At 38.0% G+C, this 10,701-nt stretch overlaps 1 protein-coding gene across 1 annotated transcript; it reads right to left on the bottom strand.

Moving 5' to 3' along the window:
- Nucleotides 1-678: 678 nt before the first annotated feature.
- On the bottom strand, nucleotides 679-10,359 carry Agr3 (anterior gradient 3, protein disulphide isomerase family member). The gene is made up of 7 exons (XM_048337829.1): nucleotides 10,224-10,359; nucleotides 6,526-6,589; nucleotides 4,301-4,353; nucleotides 3,524-3,600; nucleotides 3,248-3,311; nucleotides 1,772-1,855; nucleotides 679-728 (listed from the first exon to the last, which is right to left on the bottom strand). Exons 1-7 carry the CDS (start codon nucleotides 10,327-10,329, stop codon nucleotides 679-681), a joined length of 498 nt encoding a protein of 165 aa, XP_048193786.1. The 5' UTR covers nucleotides 10,330-10,359.
- Nucleotides 10,360-10,701: the final 342 nt, after the last annotated feature.

The raw sequence follows: 10,701 nt of genomic DNA, 5'->3' as shown, positions 1-10,701 counted from the left end.
TGTTGTAATCACAATAAAAACCCTGCCTATCTGAGGGTCGGGGCTCTCAATCCAGATCCGCTGCGTCGGTGACAGTTAAGAGCTTTGGCTCAAGCTTGTAATAAAGACTCTTGTGTGTTTGCATCGGAATCGGCTCGTTGGTGGTCTTTAGGGACCGGAATCCCAAAGGCATAACAGTTTTAAATGTGTATCTTAAATAGGAAGGTTGTTAGCTCTGAAATATGCTGCTCAGAGTTTATATAAGAAGTGGACCTGGAAGCATCTGTGTGTTTTGGTAGTGTGGGGATCATTCATATTCTACACTGGCAGGTCTCACACAGTGGAGAGGGCAGAATCAAAATGAGAGTAACTGATGGAATAAGAGAGGAGAAAACAGAAGCAACCTGAGCAGACAATTATTTGGATCCTTTTGTCACCATAACTGGTTGGAGAAAAGCTTTCTTTGGTATTGATGCAGGCAGAAACCAAACCACTACATTTTCTGTTTAGGTTTCAACATATATTGAAATACTTTATTTCCATAAAGTTATTTCAAGCACATTGAAACATTTAAATAATGTAATATTGCAGAAGATATATATATATATCCATATCCATATTAGTTATTTATCAGTAAGCCAGAGGTTATCTTCATGACCCCCTGACCTTTTAGATTGCAGGTGCCTTTTCCATCATCCATTACAACTCTGATTGGATAAGTCTTAAGGCTTTCTTCATGTTTTCTATCACTGAAATCACAGTAAACACATATTCTGCTATTAGGAATGAAAGGATCAAATGGTGTAGCCTATCAATAATGGTCAGATCTGAAATTGGCCCTCCTAAATTAATAGGTATAATCGATGCTGTAGTGAATGCTAACAGTGTGTATGTAAATTTATGACTCACACCAGCCAGGGCAGGTTGATCAACTTTTTTTCAAGACATGCAATTGAATCTGTTTTCTTTCTCCTTCCTTTCTCCTTTCCTTCCTTCCTTCCTTCCTTCCTTCCTTCCTTCCTTCCTTCCTTCCTTCCTTCCTTCCTTCCTTCCTTCCTCCCTCCCTCCCTCCCTCCCTCCCTCCCTCCCTCCCTCCCTCCCTTCCTCCCTCCCTCCCTCCCTCCCTCCCTCCCTCCCTCCCTCCCTCCCTCCCTCCCTCCCTCCCTCCCTCCCTCCCTCCCTCCCTTCCGTCCTGGTGCTTGAACTCAGGGCCTGGACACCGTCCCTGTGTTCTTTAGCTCAAGGCTAGTTCTTTATCACTTGAGCCACAGCACCATGTCTGGCTTTCTTTGTGTATATGGTATTGAGGAATAGACCCAGAGCTTCATGCCTGATAGGCAAGCACTTTACCACTCTTCCAGCCTCTGTTTTCTTTTTAATCACTTATTAAACTGACCTTGTATTGCTGGAGTTGAGGGGAATAATTACCCTTTTAAATATCATTAATAATGATTTGCTTATAGTTGTAAGCAGCAGAGAAAATATTTCATTCCTATCATTGGAGGAAATCACATGGGATTTCTGACACCAGGAAAATGAACTCTCAAGGTCTATGTCATTTTCATGTGTATAAAGGTGTTTTAAGTTGTCTCAAAATTTAGTGATCTTAAGAACTTTCAGATATTCCTGTAAAAGCAGAGATGACTCAGTGGAAGCTAGGAGTTTACATTTTGAATATCAGCAGCCCCAGTGATTCTGGATTATGGGTAGCAATGATATAGGCCATCACTGGGTCCTTTAATAGTCAGGGGCCAACTCTTACCACCATCCAAGGTAACTTATGAATACTTACATACAGGCATATCCTGGGGTTCATATGTGTACAATCTATTAGAATATCTTCCAGTTATATCAGCTCTAACTGTGAGAGAAGGGTCTGAAAGTAAAAAAGATAATTCCTAAGAGATTGCTTTACTCACTAATAAATAAGTAATCATTACATATATATTATATAACTGATAGATGTATGGATAGGTAGGTAGGTAGATAGATAGATAGATAGATAGATAGATAGATAGATAAATAGATAGATAGATAGATAAAATTAGTAATCATGCTATTTAAGCTCTGATCCCTGGGACTCCCTGTCCATAGCCTCTGGAAGTATATACAGCCTATGGAGAAGCTGAAGGACTCCTTCCTGCCTGCTTGCCTGCCAGCCTGCTTTCCTTCTTCCTTCTTCTCCCACATTTCTCTCTCTTTCTCTGTCTCAGGATTCAAATTTAGAACCTTGCAAATTCATTTGGTTTAGTTGGCTGGTGCTTTACCGCTTGAGTCATGCATGGCTCCAGTCTAACATTTTTCTGCATAATCAGAAATGCAGTTTCAGTGGACTTTTCTGTTTGGATCTGCTTTGAATTGAATTCCTCCAGATCTCAGCTTCTTGAGTAGTTAGGATTATAGGTGTAAGCCCTCAGTGCCAGGCTGAGACTTCTTCAAGTCACTGAGAAGAACTCTTTCTTTCTATTCTAGAGATCCCAAATAGCCATTAAGGAATTTTTCTTGAGAGTGCCAACCAAATTTATAGTTTTCTTTTTTTTTTTGGAAGCAAAATTGATTTTATTTTAAATTCCTTATTTACTGTCAAAATGATGTACAAATGATGTACAAAATGATGTTACATATGTTAGGCTATGGATACATTTCTTTTTTTTTTTTGGCCAGTCCTAGGCCGTGAACTCAGGGCCTGAGCACTGTCCCTGGCTTCTTTTTTGCTCAAGGCTAGCACTCTGCCACTTGAGCCACAGCGCCACTTCTGGCCATTTTCTGTATATGTGGTGCTGAGGAATCGAACCCAGGGCCTCATGTATACGAGGCAAGCACTCTTGCCACTAGGCCATATTCCCAGCCCCTGGATACATTTCTTGTACTGTTTGTTACCTCCTCCCTCATTCCCCTCTTTCCCCTTTCTCTTTCCCTCTCCCCCCATGAGTTGTTCAGTTGGTTTACACCAAATGGTTTTGCCTATAATTTTCATATATGTGAATAGATGGTGAATCAGTTTGTTGATTCAACTAGGTTGAATTTATCTGGCTTGGTACATTCTGCTAAAAGAAAATAAGAATATTTGCTTACCAAGATAACTTGCTTTTTAGATATTTAAGATTTATAAATAATAGATACAGTGAATTCACACTACAGAACATGTGAAAAGTAACATCAAATTGTCTTCCCTTTGAAAAGAATAATAACCTTGAACTAGCATTTCTAAGTGCATAAAAGCAAGTAGGCTAAGATTCCTACTGACTTTGTAAAGTCACACACATACCAACAAACATGATTCTAGGCACATATTGCCCATCCGGTGACAAGTTCTTATCAGTGGTCTCATGCTAACAGAAGAAAGAAACGAGTGTTAGGAATTGGATCATGTTGACAGTTAATATCGAATATACCTGCAAATTGAATTTTCAGAACATCATAACCTTTTCCAACTCTGTGTAATAATTTATATCAAATAATACTTAGCTCCATGGGTTGTGGAAAAATGAAAAAGAGATTGGTCAAAATTATGGTATTAAGAAAATACTAAGAATTCACATACCATAAGATTCAGCATGATGAAATCATTCTGAGCCATTTCCTGAATTTCTTCATTTTGGGAAAATACTTTTTTTAGTGCTGTAAGGGTAACCAAAGTGCTAGTTAGTTTTAGGAAGAAGACATCTTGAATATATCATAGCAAAATGAAGCTAACATTTTTCATTCATTTACACAAATAAGTTGGGTTCCGGAAGTTCATTGGTTCTCCTTGTCATTTAGTCCCTCAATGGGGAGTAAGGAGTGACAGGGTTTGTCCAGGAGGCATCAGGGAATCATCACATTAAGGACAGCCTAATTTTATAAGTTCATGTAGCTCATGTATTCACTGCTTAAAGCACCTTCCTTCAGCAAGTTTTCTCAATTGCTCCTCCTTTCCTCCTTTCTTTTTACCTTTCTTTTTCTTCCTTCCTTCCTTTCCTTCCCTCCCTCTTTCCTTTCCTCCCTCCCTCCCTCCTTCTCTTCCTTTCTTCCTCCCCCCTCTCTCTTAAAGAGGAATATCACATCCCAGTGGGCATAGAATAAATATGTATTTATTTATTTTGTGGTACTGGGATTTGAACCTGAAGTGTTGCACCTGCTAGGCAAGCACTTTGCCACTGAGCTACATCCAGCCTAAATAAATATTTAACAGCTCACTAACTACCCTGGTAATCTTTATGGATTTTGGTAAGATTGTGGTACTCTGGCAGTTACCTTTCTTTTAATGGATTTGCTGAGTGCCATAATTCTTCTTGCCAGCCACTTTTTCTACATACAAGGTTTCAGGAGCTAAAATTACCTTGGCAATATTGACAGTCCTCCAAGTGGTGGATAACCATCAGTGGTTTGTTACTAAAGAAAGAAAGTGTGAAATTTAGTAGTCATCGACACTGAGTCAAACCATATAAAGGAATTTAAACTGAATCTTTGGGTCCTTTCAAAAAGTTTAACAATCTTATATTTACATGTCTTAATAATTTGTCTACAGTAGTACTAAGTATGGCCCCAGTCATTTGATGAATGAATATCACCAAAAGGCATATTAGAAATGTAAACTCATAGGCTCCATCCCAATCTACTCAATCATCAGAATTGCTGGGGAGTGGTGCCCAGGAACTATTCTTTTTTTTTTTTTTTTTTTTTTGGCCAGTCCTGGGGCTTGGACTCAGGGCCTGAGCACTGTCCCTGGCTTCTTTTTGCTCAAGGCTAGCACTCTGCCACTTGAGCCTCAGCACCACTTCTGGCCATTTTCTGTATATGTGGTGCTGGGGAATTGAACCCAGGGCCTCATGTGTATGAGGCAAGCACTCTTGCCACTAGGCCATATCCCCAGCCCCCCAGGAACTATTCTTAAAAAACTTAGTGGGTGGTTCTTTTGTGTACTAAAGTGCACATAAAAGTAGATAAATATAAATTTTATCTTCAGAGATGAAGGGATGTTATGAAAAATGTTAGTTTCCAATGACTTTCACTAGAGTCAAATACTACTCTTCGTTTTGGTTTTTATTTTAGCTTTTAGAAAAGGCTAGTAATATCCAACTATCTTCACAACCACTCATTCTGTGCCAAACTATAACTTGCAAGCAAGCAACCTACATAGGAGTTTCCTACAGCCCATTTTTCCCCTAGGACATTTGGATTTTAAAATTGGAAAAGTTTTTGTGGCTTTTATTTTGTTTTCTCTTTTGGCACTAATAGATTGCTTTGTGCTTGGTAGGCAGGTGTGTAGTACAACTAAAACTACTTCCCACTTCGCTTTATTTTCCAGTTGGTATCTTATGATTTTTGCCTAGGTTGGACCTTGGACCTAGATCCTCTATGCTTCTAGCATAGCTGGATTCCAGGCATGCATCATTGTGCCTTGTTTTTTGAAAAAGGGAAGTGCTGCTAAAATTTGTATGTTGCTGTTGTATCTTGATTATATACATTACTGAATTCACCAATTAGTTCTGTTAGTGCTTTGGTGGAGCCTTGTAGGGTTTTATTCTGTCACATGAAGATACAACTGCTTAAGTTCTGTTTCTAACTTGTCTGACTTTTCCCTTTTTGTTTTCCTTAGTGACATTGGCTGAACTTTTTGTACTACCCATGTCTGACCTTGTATAGGGATAATTCTGACTTTAGAAATATTATCTCTTTTTAATTTATTTTGGGAAGCACTTGATAACAGGTATTAATTCTTTAAAGTTTAGTAGTAGTCACATCAGATCCTAGACTTTTATTTGTAGATTTTTAAGCTTATGCTTAAAATTTATTTATTGATTTTTTTCAATTTTCCATTTCTTTAGTCTTGGTAGGTTTTATATGTATAAATTGTTGACTGTGTTGGAATATAACTTACATTGTAGGCTCTTTGTATACCTGTAACAATAATATTCTCTTTATTATTTCTGATTTTATTTATTTGACTTTTTTTTCTCTTTTTCTTAGCTAGTCAACCAGGCTGGCTGATTTTGTCCATTTAAAATCCAGTTCATATATTTACTGGTCTCTTCTATTGTTTTTCTAGTTGCTTTTTAACTTAGGTCTGCTCTGAGTTCTTATTTTTCTTTCTTACTACTAACTTTGGGCTTAGATTGTATTTGTTTTTCAATTATTTGAGGTGGATTAGACTGTTTGTTTGAGATTTTCTACATTTGTTATTATAAACTTTCCTTTTAGAACTGCTTTTGTTGCATTATATAAAGTTTAGCATGCTAGCCACTTTCATTTGTCTCAACATAGTTTTAATTTTTTTCCTTGGCCCATTGGCTGTTTAGGAACATATTGTTTACTTTGGAATCCTTCCTGTTCCTTGCTAGTTTTATACTACTATCATTAGGAAGTAAGTTTGATAAGATTTTAATCTTCTTAAATTTGTGTAGGCTTGTTTGGTGGCCTAAAATCTGATTTATTCTAGATAGTGTTCCATGTACAGTTGAGAAAAATGAGCCTGCTGCTGCTACTGGATGAAATGTTTTCACATTTTGGATTTTCTATGAGACAACTGAATACTCTGCTAAAATTAATGGAGAGGCATTTTACCTTTTTTTAGCATGAAATAGACCTTCTTCATAAGTTTGTACCCAAGTAATGTCATCTCCCCATCCTGAAATGGAAAAGAAAACAAATATCAGTGCTTGAATGCTGGTCAACAGAAAAGCTCTGAAATGTGTATCTGATATGAGATTTCCCTACAGAAGTTTATAGAAGTATCAAGCTTCTAGTTGACATATAGTGTAAAGAACCCTCCATTATAATGGAATATGAAGGGTTGGTATACTTTTAGGTTATAGTGTAGATTTGAGCCTGTTTCAAACCTCAAAACCTGTGACCTCGAGTGCATTGAGTACTTAATAATGCTGCTATGGTAGGTGAAAGGACATCTGTGATTCATGCAAAATTTGTGCTTTCTCAGAATCTGCAGGAAGTAACAGTTTATCTTTACTTATTCTGAAAAACTACTAGGAATCGTTTGTATTCCTAAATTCCCTTTATATGGTAAGTTCAGAGAGATGCTGACCTTTTCTAAGGCCTAGCACATTGTGGGAAAAAGGACTGCTAAGTTTTCCTTTGAGTTCTGGCTTGAAAAAAACCTCTGATGAAGGAATTTCATGACTGAAAACACAATTAAACATGGGTGTTTATTAGAAACATTTACAATATTGGAGCAGAGGGAAATAGAGCATGTTGAAAAGTGAGAACCCATAAGCCTAAAAAGAAGAGGTGAGTACAGTTGGGAATGCATATTTGAGATTAAAGAGTAAGACACTGCAAAGAATGCACCAAGTTTCCAGAAATATTGTGAATTATTTTCAGGAACTGCCTCAGACCACCCATGGGAAAGATTGGACTAATGCAAAAGTAGAAGCACTTAAGGGGCCAATTTTGGCTCAGATTTTTGTCTGTGTTTCTAACATTATCAGGCTGCAGTGTGTGATATCAGGGATATCAGGGATAATTAATAGCCAGAAGTCATGAGACAAAATTGTGAGGCAAGCGAAAGATTATTCCATGTTGTTTGGTGTTTTTTTTTTATTTGTTCTTTGGCAATACATTTTTAAAAATGTAATTTACATACTGATGATACAATTTACTCTTCGAAAGTATATATTATTTTTTATATATTCTCAAGTTCACAGACATTACCACAATCAATTTTAGATCATTTTGTCACCTCAAGGAAAACCCTGTACTCTACAGTTATCGCCCTTACCCCTATTTCAAAAATTTTGCCAAAACTTTGACATCAACATTTAAGTGCAGGCACACAGAGTGTTGATAATGAAAGAGTCATTAGAATGTATAACCATGTTGTTTAGCTAAATAGTCGGAGGCTTTTTATGACAAAGACTACTTGAGTCTTTGGTATTTAAAAGTTATTAGGCACATTGTTTTTATGGCTATTATTTCTACAATGAGAGCTATATGACAAGTTCTGTCTGGGAAAGTATTTCATCTTTTATTTCTTCTGGAAAATATATATTGATTTTCTAGACATGTAGTTTGTGTAATTGATAAACTAAATGTGAATTAATAAACCTAAGTAAATGATGGTCATTTATTGATACACAACACTTCTGATAATAAATAAATTTAGAAGGTGAGTCAGTGTTTTAGAATTTGAAATGTGTTTGTTAGTTTTCTGGGTTGTTTTTTTTCCTCCATTCACATTGCAATTCCAAACAGCTGTTGAGAACTTTCTGGTTATACTCATTATTTTGAATTAGCCATGTAGGGATATGTTGGGGATTCAGCTTGGCCTTGAGGGGGAAGGGCGATGAGAGTGCTCCCGAGACACCACCCTTCCTCCAGCCCTGGGGCAGTGTGGAAGTAAGCCACACCTATCTCCTTCTGGGTCCGGAATCAGAAGGGGTAGCTTTGAGACCATCCCCCACCTTGCGCCAGCGAGCACCTGTGCTCTCCTTTCTCGGGCTTTGCCCAGAGGGTGGTACTATGGGAAGTGACATTAGCCCATGAGGGAGGTCCTTGGGAGCTGCTCTTGGACAGACAAGCTCGCCAGCCTATTGCCAGCTCCTGCTCAGTCCTCGTCATCATCACTATATTAATGTAAGCCCCTCCTGAATAAACCAGATTGCTCTCTGAAGCATCTCCGAGATCCGTGTGCACCTGGCTTCCTTGGTGGGTAAGGAGGGAGGAAAAGGGGATCTCATTCGGCCACATGCACCTTAGGCTTGCCCGTGTCCCTTCGCTCCACTTTGGCCGCCCGCAGGTTGGGTGCCCAGGGGGGATGGTGAAAGGGGATCACTGATAAGGGAGTAAGCTTAGCATCCCCGCACCAGTGGAGGTGAATCTAGCCCGGCAGGGATAAATAATTCTGGTCATCTTTCTGCTATCTGGAGATACAGTAGCCACTTTTGAGAATTGTTAAGAATCATTTTTAGCATATGAAAATCTATTTCTTTTTTAGCCAAAGTAAGACAGTAGGTACAAAAATACAAATGTTTAAAACCTGTCAACGATGATAAATCTAGATTACAGTGCCTAAAACCTCTGAAACTTTTTCCAAGTCATAGCAAGGAATTGGTTAACTAAAATTATAGGAGTTGAGACAATGTACAATTTTCTAGGTGTCCTTGTATAAAATAAATTCCAGTTATCTTCTTAACAGAAGACTAGGCTGAGGGCCAGTCGCTCAGGCTTGTAATCCTAGCTGCTCAGGACATTGAGATCTCAGCATCAAGGTTCAAAGGCATCCTACGCAGACAAATCAAAGAAACTGTTATCTCCAATTAACTAGCAAAAAGCTAGAACTTGAGGTATGATTCAAGTCACAGAACAGAGCTCATCCATGAATAAAAAGCTTTGTGAGGGAGTTTAAGCTCCAATACAGGCACAATGAGTAATCAAGTTATTAACTAAGTAAGGAAATGAGTAAACAAATAAAGGGCTATGACATCCTACCAATTCTTTACTATTTTGAAAGAGATGAAATAAATCATTATGTCCTTCCTCTTCCTCCTCTTCCCCCTCTTCCTTCTCCCTCTTCTGTCAGTACCAGGGTTTTGAATTTACATTTTATGCTTTGCTAGCCAATCATTCTATCACTTAAGCCATGCCTCTTTCTTAAATTGTTATTATTCTGAAAGGTAATTTGATCACTGTTTAAAATAGTGCATCCCTTTTATTTCATTGTTTTGGATTTTTCTTTTCTTTATTCTCTCTGTTCTTGCTGTTCCTTCCTTCTTCTCCTCCTCCTCCTCCTCCTCTTCTTCTTCTTCTTCTTCTTCTTCTTCTTCTTCTTCTTCTTCTTCTTCTTCTTCTTCTTCTTCTTCTTCTTCTTTTTCTTCTTCTTCTCCTTCTTCTCCTTCTTCTCCTTCTTCTTCTTTTTTTTTTTTTTTTGATTAGGCTAATTTGAAAGTTGGGTGTCAGTGATTCATGATTATAATCTTAGCTATTCAGGAGGTTGAGGTCTGAGGATCCGTAGTTCAAAGCTATCCAGCCAGGAAAGTCCACGAAACCCTTATCACCAATTAACCACCAAAGAAAGTTAGAAGTGGTGCCATGCCTCAACTGGTAGAATGCTATCCTTAAACAATAAAGTTCAGAGATGGCATTCAGGCCCTTAGTTCATGACCCAATACTGTCAGCAAAAAATGCTTTGAAATTATACAGCAAACATATTTTTGTTAATTATTTGCTTTCTAACTAGAGTATGGGTGAAGATACAATGTATTTTAAAAACAATCCAAATGGCTGGATGTAGAATGAGATTTTCTTACCTCTTGAAAGTGTCTGAGGAGGTCTTTTTTCCTTTCTGATTGCAATGGCCAGGTTGGAAGAAACTGTGACATGCAAGAGGCAGATGGTCAAAGTTGAGTGTAACATCCTGTCTTCTAGAAAACCCCTCAGAAGCAGCTGGATGACAGAAAATAGTTTTCAGAATCTAGTAGATTTGTTCAGAATCTACTAAGACATTTGCCAAGAGTTGGACAAAATGTACTGACCAAGGGCTCTTTGATTGCACATGGGATAACCACCACCTAGAGCTTTCAAGAATTTAGTCAGTTTCATGCAGGTTCAATGGGATAAGTATTATTATGACACTGAAAGAGAATAGCATCCTGCACAGGATGTTGTATTTGAGCCACACTACTCATTGTTCCACACCGGAACTCAAATAGCATCCTATTTGTTAGTACTATGTAAGTTGTAGCATACAATAAACAGCAAGATGAATACTAACACAAAACATATTCT

The sequence above is a fragment of the Perognathus longimembris genome, chromosome 2, assembly GCF_023159225.1.
Source record: "Perognathus longimembris pacificus isolate PPM17 chromosome 2, ASM2315922v1, whole genome shotgun sequence".
NCBI lineage: Eukaryota > Metazoa > Chordata > Mammalia > Rodentia > Heteromyidae > Perognathus > Perognathus longimembris.
The sequence above is the reverse complement of the archived record's forward strand: the minus strand, read 5'-3'. Positions and strand labels throughout refer to the sequence as shown.